Source organism: Anomaloglossus baeobatrachus, chromosome 11, assembly GCF_048569485.1.
Source record: "Anomaloglossus baeobatrachus isolate aAnoBae1 chromosome 11, aAnoBae1.hap1, whole genome shotgun sequence".
Lineage (NCBI taxonomy): Eukaryota > Metazoa > Chordata > Amphibia > Anura > Aromobatidae > Anomaloglossus > Anomaloglossus baeobatrachus.
Genome location: NC_134363.1, coordinates 63,296,038 through 63,311,821, shown reverse-complemented (window position 1 = coordinate 63,311,821; position 15,784 = coordinate 63,296,038). Strand labels below are relative to the sequence as shown.

The window sequence follows — 15,784 nt, the reverse complement described above, 5'->3', positions numbered from 1 at the left end:
TTACATCTCTGTTCACAAGTAAAATCTGTCATCAGTGATTACAAGTTATTACAATACTGAAGTAGATGACAGTTGGTGCCCATAAGTTTCTATGGAGAATTGTAACGGTCCTTTCAGTAGTATGTCAGTTTCCCCCTATAGAGTTATATAAGCACCAACAATCATCTCAGCAATGGGAAAATTTGTCTTCACCGAACACAGATTTTCCCCATGAACTTAGAGTGAAAGAAGCAGATTTCTCTGATCACACATATTACAAAGTTGCTTATGAACTATTGATCTATGAAATTAAATGTTAAAAAGTTTAGGTACTAAAAGTACAAGAAGAAACCAAGATTCTTTTTCAGGGTCAGTTTTTGCTCATGGACGATACACCGCCAAGTCAAGGAGCAAGCAGAGCTATCGAGGAGCCTTGTGGAGCATTCCCATCAATAGGAACAGGTTATAGTCCCCTTTGGTAAATAAAAAAAAAAAAAAAAAAAAAATTGAAAAAAATGAAAGGTTTCTGTTAAGAGCTGGTTATCAAGAAACAAAACAAAAAAAAGTGAGTCTGACTTTGTGCAATGGAACGGATTTGGGTCGTATTGCTTTTTCACACCACATGTCTGTCTAATAGGTTTAGAGTTAAATTATTAAAAAAAAAAAAAAATCCAAAACGACCAGAGTCCTCGATGCAGCCATACTCAGTGAACCAACCCCTAGAGGCGCCACTAAGGGCAGGCTTGAAATGTCGGCGGCTATAAGTCCGGCTATGCTCTAGTATACTAGGCACCCAGGGCAAACCAGTTCTGTGTTTCCATCGTATGCTACCCATGAGCAGCGGCAATCGTCACCATCCTCATTTGGCAATGGAGTGCTCAGAAGTGATCGCCAGCCAGGAGAGGCTCGGTTCCAGAACGACAAGTCCTCTAAGACTGCTCTTCTTCCTGCTGTTGCATCTGTTTTTTCTTGACTGAAATCCTTTTCTTCCTGGCAGCTAACATCTCATAGAAGGGGTCCACACTCACCGCAGCCCTACGGAGGAGAGGGACAAGGCAGGTTAGAGGATTTCACTCAGTTTACCATGTGCGAAACAAGCAATACACAACTGCACCCCAAAAATGAAAAATCAGGTGAAATGTAGCTACTGTAAATGGCAGAATGTCCTTGTAAGCTGCTATGGTCCCCGCCTCCCCAACAACTCCCTCACCGAGGCGTCCCCGCCTCCCCAACAACTCCCTCACCGAGGCGTCCCCGCCTCCCCAACAACTCCCTCACCGAGGCGTCCCCGCCTCCCCAACAACTCCCTCACCGAGGCGTCCCCGCCTCCCCAACAACTCCCTCACCGAGGCGTCCCCGCCTCCCCAACAACTCCCTCACCGAGGCGTCCCCGCCTCCCCAACAACTCCCTCACCGAGGCGTCCCCGCCTCCCCAACAACTCCCTCACCGAGGCGTCCCCGCCTCCCCAACAACTCCCTCACCGAGGCGTCCCCGCCTCCCCAACAACTCCCTCACCGAGGCGTCCCCGCCTCCCCAACAACTCCCTCACCGAGGCGTCCCCGCCTCCCCAACAACTCCCTCACCGGGGCGTCCCCGCCTCCCCAACAACTCCCTCACCGAGGCGTCCCCGCCTCCCCAACAACTCCCTCACCGAGGCGTCCCCGCCTCCCCAACAACTCCCTCACCGAGGCGTCCCCGCCTCCCCAACAACTCCCTCACCGAGGCGTCCCCGCCTCCCCAACAACTCCCTCACCTCCCTCCCTCACCTCCCCATCTCCTCCCCTCCCTCCCTCACCAAGGCGTCCCCGCCTCCCCAAGTCCTTCCCTCCCTCACCAAGGCGTCCTCGCCTCCCCAACTCCTCCCCTCCCTCTCTCACCAAGGCGTCCTCGCCTCCCCAACTACTCCCATCCCTCCCTCACCAAGGTGTCCTCGCCTCCCTCCCTTACCAAGGTGTCCTCACCTCCCCAACTCCTCCCTCACCAAGGCTTCCTTGCCTCCCCAACTTCGCCCCTACACAGTTTTCCTATAGAGGAGACCAATTTTTTTGGAAAATATCGTCCTGACCACAACATCACTTGTGCAAGATCAGCTGATCACTTCAGCAACATGAAGAAGGGACCTGAGGTAGTTACCAATCTCACCAATACCTGTTTTAGATTATCCTAAGGACAAGTTCACATGGGTGTTGGATTTGTCAGACTAGTCAAATCCACAAATTGAAGGAGTGACTGTGTGTGGACCCGCGTGAGGCTCTGCGTACAGATGCAGGAGTTGCCCGCTATAGTTGTACACTAGTCTGTGCACACATGAACCAAAGAAAAAAAAAAACAAAACAAAAAAAAAGACACCTCTGTGAACTAGGCCTTAAAGGGAATCGGTCAACAGGTTTTTGTTATGCAAATTGACAGGACTATAGAATGGATACAAAGACCCCGATTCCAGCTTCGTATACAGGGCGCAGAACTAATGAAAGTCACAATTTTCTCTGCTGCAGATCAAGCAGAGCTCAATTATTGAGGTATCACATGCCCACAGCACAGCTTTCTGTGCCCATGGTCTAGTGACAGGGAGATGCTAATCAGTGATGGTTGCATGGTTGGACCAGGAGGCACAAGACAGCTAGTCCTTTAGTGATGAACTCCTGTTGGTAATACACTGATTGTAAACAGAAGAACAAATAATTAAAACTAAAGAATAATTGAAGTTCCGATGACAGTCCCTGGCAGCTCTCCACATTTACTAATGAGGTAACTAATCTTAACCACATGAACCTTCTGTTCATTTTTCGTATAGGCCGTTTCACCAGGGGCAAAAGAACTCCAGTAAGCCATGATGTAGAAGTAAAGTATGTGGTGGAGCCACATGTTCTCTGCTTCATGCGTTGGGGTCCTGGGTTCAAATCCCACCAAGGACACCATCTGCAAGGAGTTTGTATGTTCTCCCCGTGTTTGTGTGGGTTTCCTCCGGGTTCTCCGGTTTCCTCCCACACTCCAAACACATACAGATAGGGACTCTAGATTGTGAGCCCCAATGGGGATAGTGTGGCCAATGTATGTAAAGCGCTGTGGAATTAATGGCGCTATATAAATGAATAAAATTATTATTTATTAGAAGCTTGTACAATACTATACATATACGAGGAGTCCTTACTTTATAGATTTGATCCATTCTTCTTTCTCCTCTGGAGTTGGGGCAGAGATTCTGTAGACATTATGGTTGCCTTCCACCACTCTCCCGTCCGCCTCCGTTTTGCACGCTTTGATTAGTTGGCCCTTGTTGTTTGGTATATAAAGCTCAAAGCAGTTCTGAAACGGAGAAGCAAAGAATTACATTGGGCACACCCTCACTTCCCAGGAGAGTCATACTTCACAGACGTCCGGACGTCTGCATGGTGAGAACGATTGCGGGGTCTTCTCTCTTTTGGGGCTGTCTTCTTTGTTTAATGAAGTGTCCTGCAGTATTCTTTTACTTTTTTAGCTGCATGGACACTTCATTATTGAAGCGATACTAGGGCTTATTTTTGGGGAAGGGCTTATTTTTAAGCCTTACGCCGAAGACAACGTCTGAAAATTCCTGCTAGGGCTTATTTTCAGGGAAACGTGGTACAAAGGGTTGTTAGATGCCACCACGCATGATCAACCAAAAGCATTAGACCTACTGGAGAACAGATCTAGTTTGCAAGATGATTAATTGGTACACCATTTACAGCTGCATATTACAATTCCAGCAAAAACTGCAATTGAAAACCTAATTTAGTCAAGTGGCTCATAATGATGCACTTCAAAAACACACAAAATACTCATAGTTGAAACATCCTAAAGCGAGCCCTTGGTGAGGGAATAAGATTGGTGATAGCTGCAAATCAGTACAGATTTACAATGGATGCAATAAGGCTATTTCTGCACGTTGCCTTTTTTGTGACCACAAAGATGCAGCGTTTTTGGTCGCTAAAAGCGCACCTGCGGAAAAAACGTATTTCAATACGTTGCATGGGTGGAAAATGCAGAAAAGAATTGAAATTACCATTTTTCCCCTCACCCATGACAGCACCACGTGAGAGAGGGATCCGCCCAGCAAGGACAGGAAACCATTCTGAATAAAAGGGCGGTACTTCTCCCCTTCGTCAGTTGGTTTCCTGTCCTTGATGGGAGACCCCTGTTCTGAGAGCCGGAGAACATCCGGGCCCATTCCACCAGAGCGGTGTCTACCTCCTGGGCTGAACGTGCACAGGTATCTATTGAACAAATTTGTAGGGCCGCTACCTGGTCCTCACAATCTACTTTTTTCCGGCACTATCGGTTGGACCTATCCTCCTCGGCTGCTCTTTCGTTTGGTTGACGGGTGCTTGAGGCGGTGGTCCCTCCCTAAATGGGTTTCTCTGGAAATCTCTCACGTGGTGCTGTCATGGGTGAGGGGAAAACACAACGGTTACTTACCGGTAGCCGTTTTTTCCAGAATCCATGACAGCACCCTTATATTCCCTCCCTTTCTCATCCTTGGTGTGCACTTTTTCGGTGTGCTTGTGGGTGTTTAGTGGTGGTGGAGTAAGTTCTAACGATTGTTGGAGGTCCTCTCATTCTCGGTAATCAACTGACGAAAGGGAGAAGTACCGTCCTTTTATTCAGAATGGTTTCCTGTCCTTGCTGGGCGGATCCCTCTCTCACGTGGTGCTGTCATGGGTGAGGGGAAAAACCGGCTACCGGTAAGTAACCGTTGTGTTTTTTCAGCTCAAAAAGGCAGCAAAAAAAAAAAAAAAAAAAAAAAAGTTGTGTGCGGAGGCCAGCAAAAGGTGAAAACTCAGACTTTGCTGGGGAAGCAAAGTCATGCCGTTTTGAGCCCAAAAAACACACCCAAAAACGCGCAAAAATGCACTGTGGGCACATAGCCTTAGGATTCTAAATGACATGAACAGCAAACTGAGAAAAGAAAGTGAGTGATGCGCGCAAGTGGAGCCACGACATACCGGTTTCCTGGGATCTTCAACTTCACGGATGCTGAGGTTCTCCAGAGGGATAATACCTCTTGGCTCTTTATCCTAAGTAAGAATAATGGGTCAAAAATTATATTTATATTGTTTTTATCCCCCCACATGTCTGAAGTTAAAAAATGAATATTGCAAAAACAGGACATGATCTTACCGTGGTGTACTCAAAATAATACAGACAGTTGTCAGTGAGGATGAACCAGCGCCTTTTCCATGTTTTTACCCGGCCACCTGTAAAGGGGGGAGTGGGAATTATTGGGGAGGACTGTGTAGATCCTTAAACTAAGCAATTATTCACCAAGCCGACATCACACAGGCGTCCAAAGAAAACCACAGAAAACACCTAGAATAATCGGAACGTCTACAGTCAATGAACTGATGGAGGAACAAGCAAGGCCTCATTCAGACGTCCCATTTTCATGGATATAGGCCATGGTTTGTTTGTTTTTTGGGCCAAATTTAAAAGATCGGCTGAAATCTTTCTCCAGTGAAGGACTAAAGTGAAAAAAAAAAAAAAATTGACATTTCACAAAAGTTGCATTTCTAGAATCTAAGGATTATATTATACATATAGGTCGTAAATCAGCATTGCCTGTACGCCTTGGTTCTTAAGGGTTTTTTTTATACGCGCTCGCTTGTTTTGTTTTTCCCGTTTTTTCGGGTAGAGTGAAGCATTTTCTAGATTTTTTTTCGCGACTTTTTAAAAAATTGCCTAATGTGGCACAACTACGTCCCAGTCCTCGGAGTAATTTTAGACACAAGAAGCAAAAAAGTCGCAAAAAAAACCCCAAAAACCCAACAGACGTCTGAATGAGGCTTAAAAAAAAAATAAATAAATAAATAAAATTTGATTGGTAATCCTAGGAGAAAATTAACACATTAATGGAATGAGATGTGAACAACTACTTTAGTCATTGGTTGTTATACTGAGTGTAAATTAGTCCACATGGAAGCAAATAAAAACAAAAAAAGTGCAAAAACTAAAAAGGAGTCATCACCAAAACTAAGCGGCTATTCTTCCAGCTTATATGGGGATGGGTAGACTGGAATTGGAACCATAAAGCTACAGGCTTGGTTGTGAAGAAGTGTGGGTCTGGCAGGTGCCCTGCTTTATTGCACCACTGCATAATTAGTATGGAGACGGCATTTTGCAGACAGGTTAACAGTGGGTCATTTAAAGAGAATGTGTCAGAGAATTACCTATTGTAAAAAGTCAGATTTTTGCGATAAATTATTTTTTTAATGTACCATTACTAATTCCCATATCAAAACCTTTATTAAAAAAATCTTAAACATAAAAAGGAAATCTTGCAATTTTCACACTGGCCACCGGGGCTTTTTTTTTTTTTTTTTTTTTTAAAGACACCAGGAAATCGCACATGTACATTAGCCGCAATGAACAGTTCCCAACTTTTGTATTGAAGCATCTAATGTGCGTGTGCAAAAAACACTGTGGGGGGCGGGGTCAGCTGTGACTTCACCTATTGTGATTGGAGTGCGTTACATGTCATTTTAATCCTGCCTCTCACAGTGAGACTGCTGAAAACACCAAAATAAGAGTCTGTCGAAGGGAGGGGGGGGGGGGGGGTTAGCTTCAGTTTCCAGTGCGAAAATTGCAAGGTTTCTAATTTTAAAGAGGCCTTACATTGTAAACTTGCCTTTAATTTGATGCTAGTCGAGTAGGACAGAAGGATCGGGAATACGAACTCTCCATTTCCATAAAGCATGCATCATCTCTGCAGCACATCCCAGGTTTACATGAGTAGATGTGCTGCCAATAATAGCCATTTGGGCTCGTAGAGGTGACTGGGGGACCCTAATTGATGAGGTCCATGTGCTCTAATAGGGCACGGACATGGCACAGAAGTGATTTATAGATATAGACTAATTGGATTACCTATGTATAATTCCTAAAAAAGGACCCCAAGTATTTGTCTCCTACGAGACCCCCATTACTTCCAAACAAGAAGCTCTAGAGCGCTCACTTTTAATCTAAGTAGGACACTCTCAGTGACGAGAGGGCTGACTGTCCATGTGAACAATGCCGTAAGTTCTTGACTATAATGATACTACAGGCTTAGTTAAAACGATGGACCCCCTGTCAGGTATATAAAATAAAACATGTGATCATCGGATGATTGCTGTACGCACAGTTCTTCTAAACACACAACTATGATGACGGAAGAAGAAACGCTGAGCTCTACCTACCTCCTGGGGAGTTATTGTGAGAAGACGGAGAGCAAGTGTCATCAGCGGCCGAGCACACAAGGTATAGAGGAGAAAAAACAAAAAAAAGAAAGAAAAAAGTGGGGGACAAAGACAGAGAGGGATACATGAGGAGAAGAGGAGAGGTCAGGCAGGCGGGCGAGTCAGGAGAAAGAGAAAAGGAAAAATAAGTTACATAAACGAAAAGGTGGAAATCGAGGCACAAACACATCCTGGAGGCCAGTGATAAAGTGAGGAAACCTGGCGAAACCTCGACTGTCAGGAGCCATGCAAAGAGAGCGGCTGTGCCTGGGCGTCCAGCAACTTAAAATGCAACAGCTCAAATGTAAAAATTTGGGGAAATTTTAATGTTGTGTTCCCAAAGTCATTCACCCCCCACCCCGAGGATGCAGTACCCCCCCCCCGTGCAGCTATTATTCCCCAGCACCGTATAAGCAGAGCGCTGCAGTGCACGGCCTTCAGATTTGGAGAGCAGAGCAGATTACCGGGCTCCAGTGGGATAGGGTAGGATAGCAATAGAAGATGCCGGAGAATACAGAACCAATTCAGATGAGGCTGTCAATGCACCGGACACTGGAAAAGGTCTTACCCAATTTAAGAAGCCAGCCTTCTCGGTCGGGATTGAAGAAGGTGTGTGTCAGGTCGTTCCCATCGTCCTCTGGGATCTTAAATGGCTCATTTCTGATGCTATCATACAAGTTCTAGAATAAAAAAAAAAATAAAATGATTGAAACCATGAACTTGATGGGCATTAAAGTGTTAAACCAGTGATTACTGCACCCCTCATCCCAGAGTGCAGGTCATAACGGTGAGGCTCAACCAGGTGAAACAATGGAAGAAGAGCGCACTCTGCAGATTACTACAGATCTAACACCGGTGCAGGACTGCGCCATCCATGTTTATTGCTATAATAAGAAAGATATAGACACCGCCACAATGAGGTGACAATAAGTGATGTACTTGATGGTATATTAGCAATCCAAGTACAGACTGCAAACGTTTCACTCTCATTCAGACCTTCATCAGCTCATGTATTGCTGGGAAAAGACTACGTGGCCACTGGCGCAGGAGCAGTGATACATGGCGCCATTGGAGGGTTTCTCTATGTCTTGCTAACTGATCCTACCAGAGCGCCCATAGCCCCAGAAGTGCTGCGTCTTTTCTACATATTTATTGCTGGACAAATACTATATAGAGAAGCTGCCTTACCTCACCTATGGAGAACCGATGTGTGAATACAGCGCAATGGAGGCCTCAGAAGTCAACGGAAAGGGGGTTGGTCTGACTTTAAGGTCATATTTTAATTGATTTTTTTTAAACTTTAATTCACGTATTATTGCCAAAAATCACTTTTTGCAACTGTGTTTCATTAAAAATTATGTACCATTTCTCCTTTTGTAGTCTCTGTTGCACTGTCTATTGCTGGCTGCAGAATAGGTCAACCGTGAATTCACCAGCGAGCTCATTCTGTTTGTCTTATAAAGGGGCATCTCTCTTATGGCCACAGACTACATCACATATGATATAAATATAAATATAAATATAAATATATATATATATATATATATATATATATATATATATATATATATATATATATATATATATATATATATATATATATATATATATATATATATATATATATATATATATATATACATATATATACACATACATACATACATACATACACACATATACATACATTATACACCGTATATTTCGGATTATAAGATGCACTTTTCCTCCCAAAAATGTGGGAGGAAAGTGAGATGTGTCTGACAATCTGAATGTAGCTTACCGGGGTGGTGGAGAGGGGTCGCAAGAAGCTGGAGGAATGCTGGGGCGCGGCCAGTGCTGGGGCGGCGGCTGTGCGGGGCCTGCGGCGGCCAGTGCTGGGGCGGCGGCTGTGCGGGGCCTGCGGCGGCCAGTGCTGGGGCGGCGGGCGACTTCAAATAATGCAGCCCGGAGTAGGGGCGTGCGCAGATTGAGCCCTCAGCTCAAGCTTTTATCTGCACATCGCCGCCTCCGATCCATTGGTCTCCATGAAAACTGCACCCAGAAGTGGCGCTTGCACAAAGGAGATGGCGCCATTTCTTTGAAGCCTTCACTGCCCGCTGCAGCCCGAGCCCCAGCACAGCCTACAGTTTCTGGGACACCCATCGCCTCTGCTTCCTGTGACTCCACTCCACCACTGCAGCTGACCACTCCGGTAAGGCTGCTTTCACACTACGTTTTTTTAACATGCGCCATGAACGTTTTTTTGCTGCAAAAGCGGCTCCTGCTTTTACAGCAAAGAAACGCATGCAAACGCATCCTGCATATTTTGCAGGATCCTGTCACTTTAAGTTTATGGGCGGGCATTGGAGTCAAGTGATCGGGAGTCAGTGGAACTGAACGTGATAGACTGGGAGCCGGCTCGTAAGCAAGCTAAACATCGGGTAACTTGCTTGGAAACCCGATATTTATCTTTGTTACGAGCGTCTGCAGATGCTAGGAGCCGGTCTCCCTGCACACGTAACAAACGTAAACATCGGGTAACTAAGAGAAGCGCTTTACTTGGTTACCCGATATTTATCTTGGTTACGAGTGTCTGCAGCTCTCAGGCGGGAGAGAGAGGAGAGGGAGGGGAGAGAGGGAGGTGGGGAGAGACAGAGAGGGAGGGGGAGAGAGAGACTGATCACGCGAGGCTGGGTTCTGGGCATGCTCAGTAGAGCAAGCAGGATCCTGTCTATCAGCATGCAGCGTTCACATGCGTTTGTGTGCATTATAGTCAGGATCCAGCAATTTGCAGTATTTGGCCGCAGCTCAAAAACGCTACAAGTAGCATTTTTGAAAAATGTTAAAAAACTGCAAGTCGCTGGATCCTCACTATAACGCACGCAAACGCAGGTGAACGCATGTTGACGCGAGTCCATTGCAAATGCATTGAAATGAAAACGCATTGGCACTGGATCCGCTTTTGCGTTAAAAAAAAAGTAGTGTGAAAGCGGCCTAAGCCACCACCAGATTATAAGACAAAGCCCATTTTATTTTCTTTCACTTTTTTTGCTCTGAATTTGGGGTGCGTATTATAAACCGAAGGGTGAAATAGAAAATTGGTGAAGTGTCCAATACCCAAGTCAGTAACAACCCATCCAATCCACACAGGCAAACAAATCCAACCATAGATGTCCATACATTTAGTTAGTTGTAATAATGAGAAATGACACAGGGAAAAAGTATTGAACACATGAAGTAACTGGAAGGCAATCCTCCCATTTAAAGAGAATCTGTCACCAGGTTTTTGCTCCCCCATATGAGAGCAGCATAATGCAGAGGCAGAGACCCTGATTCCAGCGATGTATCACTTACTAAGCTGTTTGCTATCATTTTGATAAAATCAATGTTTCTCTGCAGCAGATCTAGCAGTTATACAGAGCTAATGAATGTGCTGGACTACCTGCAGCACGCCAAGTAGTCCTCTAATGATTATCTACTGCTGCTTGAACAGTGATTTTATAAAAAGCTACACTAAGCAGCTCAGTAAGTGACACATCGCTGGAATCAGGATCTCTGCCCCTACTTTATGCAGCTCTTAAATTAGGGGGCAAAAACCTGTTGACAGATTCTCTTGAAAGAGACCCTGAATCAAACGATGTATCACTTAAGATTACTGGCTGCAGCTGTTCTGATATAGTCAGACGTTTTAGATTTAGCAGAGCCGAGAGCTGCCCCTGCCCACACCAGGCTATGTACAGAGACTGTACATTGAAAGTGAGATGTCAATCACAGAAAGGGGGTGTGCCAGACTGCTCTGCGTGTGAGATTGTAGTCCTAGCAATGATCATCACTAAGTGATAAAGCCTTTAGTTTAAGTAAACAGCACACAGCCTGATGAGAGGCATAGTGGATTTTTTTTTTTAACCCCCTACAGCATGCGGTCCACTGGTTACATAGCAAAAACTTGCTGACAGATTCCCTTTATAAGGGTTAAACCCATTCCAAAAACTTATACATTTCCAGGAGGAATATCAGAGGAACAGCAGTATGGAAAGTTCTAAAAAAATGGAGTCTCCACAAATGTAGATAGAATGAGAAGTAGAGAACCCGCCAGCTCCCCTGAAATGTATAAGAAATGTGCAGGAATATTTCATCTGTACATCTCTGACCTAACTAGTTGCAATATTTTTTGGGCATCTGAGGCTTGTGGTACCCGGATCAGCTGACAGTGTAATTAAAGTGAACTGGCTATCTGACTAGCGCGTTTCAGGGTAAATCATAGCTGCCTGGACTGATTTACGCCCCTCCTGGGTTGGAGCAGCATGACTCTAGTGACAGGTTCCCTTTAAAGACTTTATAACGAGAACCAGAGTGAATATTGAAAGGTAACGAGTGTCTTACCCGGAGCAGTTCCTCGGGGAGGTCTCCGCCGTCATTAATGCCCCTGTTCATAGAGATGAATCTTTCAACGCTGGGCTTGTCTCGAACATTGGGATTATGCAGACTCGTGTTCAGCATGATGACCGCAAAAGACAAGACGTAGCAAGTGTCTATGCAGGAGAAAGAAGAGGAAAATAAATAGAGGACAAGTCTCATGTCAGGGTCAGGTGGCATCATGCGCAGGGTTACCACAAATTACTATGACTCAATGTCAATAGACTAAAGGAATGGTACTAATATACCCTGCAACCCTGTTCATATCAGGTGATATGGTAGTACTTCTATACAGCTGGGGCAAATCTCTGCTCCACCCATGGCTGATAAGAGGCAGATGATGGCTGATTAATTCAGCCATCATCTGCCAGGAAATATGTGAGCCCGCATAAAAGTCAGGGACCCTGCATATCGTGCAACTGTCATATGTCAAGAAAGGGTTTAAATGGAAAAATTAAGCATCTTACCAATATTTTTTTCCACCATAACATTTTTTTGTGTTTTCAAATCAACACAGATGTATGGAGCTAGTACTTTGTAGAACGATATTTTTTTTTGGCGGCGGCGTTCATGGTGTTGGAAAAAGGATTTGGCAACATGATTTTTCAAATCAGTATGACTATGGTGATGCCAAATGTGTAATTTTTGATATTTGAAGTGATAAAAAAAAAAAAAAAAAAAAAAAAAAAAAGTCTCCAAAATGTTTTTTCCCCCAAAACATTCAGGCTTCTGCGCACCATTGATCACATAATTTAGATGCTGCTGTCAGTCACTAACTAAGCCGGAATTTGTGCCTGTAGCATTCATTAAGACCCACATAGTATGAACTATTACACCTTATTTTGATAAATAGTTAAAAAAAAAAAAAAAACACGACAAAGAAAAAACAACGGATACTGACATCTTTATTCTGTTTTCTATACAAGATCAAGACGCCAGTCATCTTATGTGAACAGCAATTAAAGATTTCCATATTCTATATAGAAATGGAATCAAAATCTCCATACCTGTGGACTGGAACACCCCCGGATTACACATACAATATCTCTGAGCAAAAGCTTCCATCATGCGATCAATCTTCTGAGCTTCTCCTGGCAGACGGAAACTCCACAGAAATTGCCTGAACGTATGAGGGGGGAAAAATAAAATAAAGAGAATTTTGTTTACTTACCGTAAATTCTTTTTCTTATAGTTCCGTATTGGGAGACCCAGACCATGGGTGTATAGCTTCTGCCTCCGGAGGACACACAAAGTACTACACTAAAAAGTGTAGCTCCTCCCTCTGAGCATATACACCCCCTGGATAACCAAATATAGCCAGTTTAGTGCAAAAGCTGAAGGAGAATAGCCACCCACAAGTAGAGATAGAGCAAGAACCGGAACAACCGGAGCCTCTGTCTACAACAACAGCCGGTGATAACACGCGGAACAAGAAACTGCCAACAGGCAACAGGGAGGGTGCTGGGTCTCCCAATACGGAACTATAAGAAAAAGAATTTACGGTAAGTAAACAAAATTCTCTTTTTCTTTATCGTTCCTATGGGAGACCCAGACCATGGGACGTCTCAAAGCAGTCCATGGGTGGGAATAAACAGAAAACTGAGAGGTAGGCGAAACCTAACTTCACAAATGGGCGACAGCAGCCTGAAGGATGCGTCTGCCCAAGCTCGCATCTGCCGAAGCATGAGCATGCACTTGGTAGTGCTTCGAAAAGGTATGCAGACTAGTCCAAGTGGCAGCCAGACAGACCTGCTGAGCCGTAGTCTGGTGCCTGAAAGCCCAAGAGGCACTGACAGCTCTGGTCGAGTGTGCCTTGATCCCCGGCGGGGGAGGCACTTGAGTACACTGGTAGGCATCGGAAATGGCCGACCTAATCCAACGAGCTAGGGTCGGCTTAGAAGCCGAGAGGCCCTTACGCCGACCTGTGGTCAGCACAAAAAGAGAGGTGCACCGCCTAAGAACAGCGGTGCGAGACACATAGATCCGGAGCGCCCGCACCAGATCCAGAGTATGCAACGCTTTTTCAAAGCGATGAACAGGAGCCGGACAAAAGGAAGGCAGGGAAATGTCCCGGTTAAGGTGGAAAGGAGAAACCACCTTAGGGAGAAAGTCCGGAGTCGGACGGAGAACCACCTTGTCTGATGTGAGATGCGCCCTGCATGAAGGTGCGCACCTGAGCCAGCCGGGCGATACGCCGCTGGAACAACACTGAGAGCAGAGACCTGTCCCTTGAGGGAATTGAGGGATAGTCCTAGCTGCAGACCGGACTGTAGAAAGGACAGGAGGGTCGGCAAGGAAAAAGGCCAAGGAGCATGGCCGGAAGAGCGACACCAGGACAGGAAAATTCTCCAGGTCCTGTGATATATTTTGGTCGAGCCCGAGTCATAGTGGAGATGACTTCAGGAGGGATACCAGAAGTCGTCAAGATCCAGGACTCAAGAGCCACGCCGTCAATCTGAGAGCCGCAGAATTCTGGCGGAAAAACGGACCTTGTGAGAGAAGGTCTGGACGGTCCGGGAGATGCCACGGCACCTCTACGGACAGATGGAGCAGGTCTGGGTACCAAGCTCGCCTGGGCCAGTCTGGAGCAATGAAGATGACCCGATGGCCCTCCATTCTGATCTTGCGCAGGACTCTGGGCAAGAGAGATAATCTGCCTCCCAGTTTTCCACGCCTGGGATGTGGACTGCGGATATGGTGGACTTTGAGTCCTCCGTCCACTGAAGGATGCGTTGAACCTCCAACATTGCCAGGCGGCTGCGTGTCCCGCCCTGGTGATTGATGTAGGCAACCGCTGTCGCGTTGTCTGACTGGACTCGATTGTGCTTGCCCGCCAACAGGTGGTGAAAGGCTAAGAGAGCTAGAAGCACAGCTCTGATTTCCAGCACATTGATCGAGAGGGCTGATTCGGACGGAGTCCAAGTGCCCTGCGCTCTGTGGTGGAGATATACTGCTCCCCAGCCGGATAGACTGGCATCCGTGGTGAGGATCACCCAGGACGGGGCCAGGAAGGAGCGTCCCTGAGACAGAGAGAGGGGCCGAAGCCACCACTGAAGGGAGCCCCTGGTCTGTGGCGACAGAGCCACAAACCTGTGCAAGGAGGAAGTCCGCTTGTCCCAACAGCGGAGAATGTCCAGCTGCAGAGGACGCAGATGGAACTGGGCAAAGGGAACCGCTTCCATTGACGCCACCATCTGACCCAGCACCTGCATTAGGTGCCTGATGGAATGACGGCGGGGCCTCCGCAAAGAGCGCACCGCCAGATGGAGGGACTCCTGTTTGACTAAGGGCAGCTTCACAAGTGCCGGCAGAGTCTCGAATTGCATCCCTAGGTACGTGAGCTTCTGGGTCGGAGTCAGAGTGGACTTGGGCAGATTGACAAGCCACCCGAATTGGACTAGAGTGGCGAGAGAGAGCGAGACACTCCGCTGACAGTCTGCACTGGATGAAGCCTTGACTAGAAGGTCGTCCAGGTAAGGAATCACTGCCAACCCTTGGAGGTGCAGAACCGCAACCACTGCCACCATGACCTTGGTGAATACTCGAGGGGCCGTGGCTAACCCGAAGGGGAGAGCCACGAATTGGAAATGTTCCTCTCAGATTGCAAAACGTAGCCAACGCTGGTGTAAAACTGCAATTGGCACATGCAGATAGGCATCTCTGATGTTGATGGATGCTAGGAAATCTCCTTGGGTCATTGAGGCAATGACTGATCGCAGAGACTCCATGCGAAAATGCCGCACCTGAACATGCTTGTTGAGAAGCTTGAGATCCAGGATGGGCCGGAAGGAACCGTCCTTTTTGGGGACTAGGAAGAGATTTGAGTAGAAACCTCTGAACCGTTCCCGGGCGGGAACCGGTACAATTACTCCGTTGGCCTGCCAGGATGCCACGGCCTGAGAGAAGGCGGCGGCCTTGGAGCAGGGGGGAGTTGAGAGAAAAAATCTGTTTGGCGGGCTGGAAGAGAATTCTATCCTGTAGCCGTGGGAGATTATATCCTGCACCCACTGATCGGAGACGTATTGAAACCACACGTCGCCAAAGTGGGAGAGCCTGCCACCAACCAAGGACGTTGCTGGCGCGGCCAGATAGTCAAGAGGAGGCTGCCTTAGTGGCAGCAGCTCCTGCGGTCTTCTGAGGACGCGGCTTCGTGCGCCAGTTGGGTTTTTGGTCC

General features: G+C 46.5%; 1 protein-coding gene across 1 annotated transcript in view; it reads right to left on the bottom strand.

The window, feature by feature from the left end:
• Nucleotides 1-617: 617 nt before the first annotated feature.
• CYTH2 (cytohesin 2) overlaps nt 618-15,784 on the bottom strand; it is a 55,686-nt gene continuing 40,519 nt past the window's right edge. The window contains exons 6-12 of the mRNA XM_075328731.1: nt 12,618-12,730; nt 11,578-11,726; nt 7,781-7,892; nt 5,120-5,196; nt 4,945-5,016; nt 3,132-3,286; nt 618-1,014 (exon numbers count right to left, since the gene is read on the bottom strand). Of these exons, the coding sequence (XP_075184846.1) occupies nt 909-1,014; nt 3,132-3,286; nt 4,945-5,016; nt 5,120-5,196; nt 7,781-7,892; nt 11,578-11,726; nt 12,618-12,730 (784 nt within the window). The 3' untranslated portion in view covers nt 618-908. The remainder of the gene's footprint in view (nt 1,015-3,131; nt 3,287-4,944; nt 5,017-5,119; nt 5,197-7,780; nt 7,893-11,577; nt 11,727-12,617; nt 12,731-15,784) is intronic.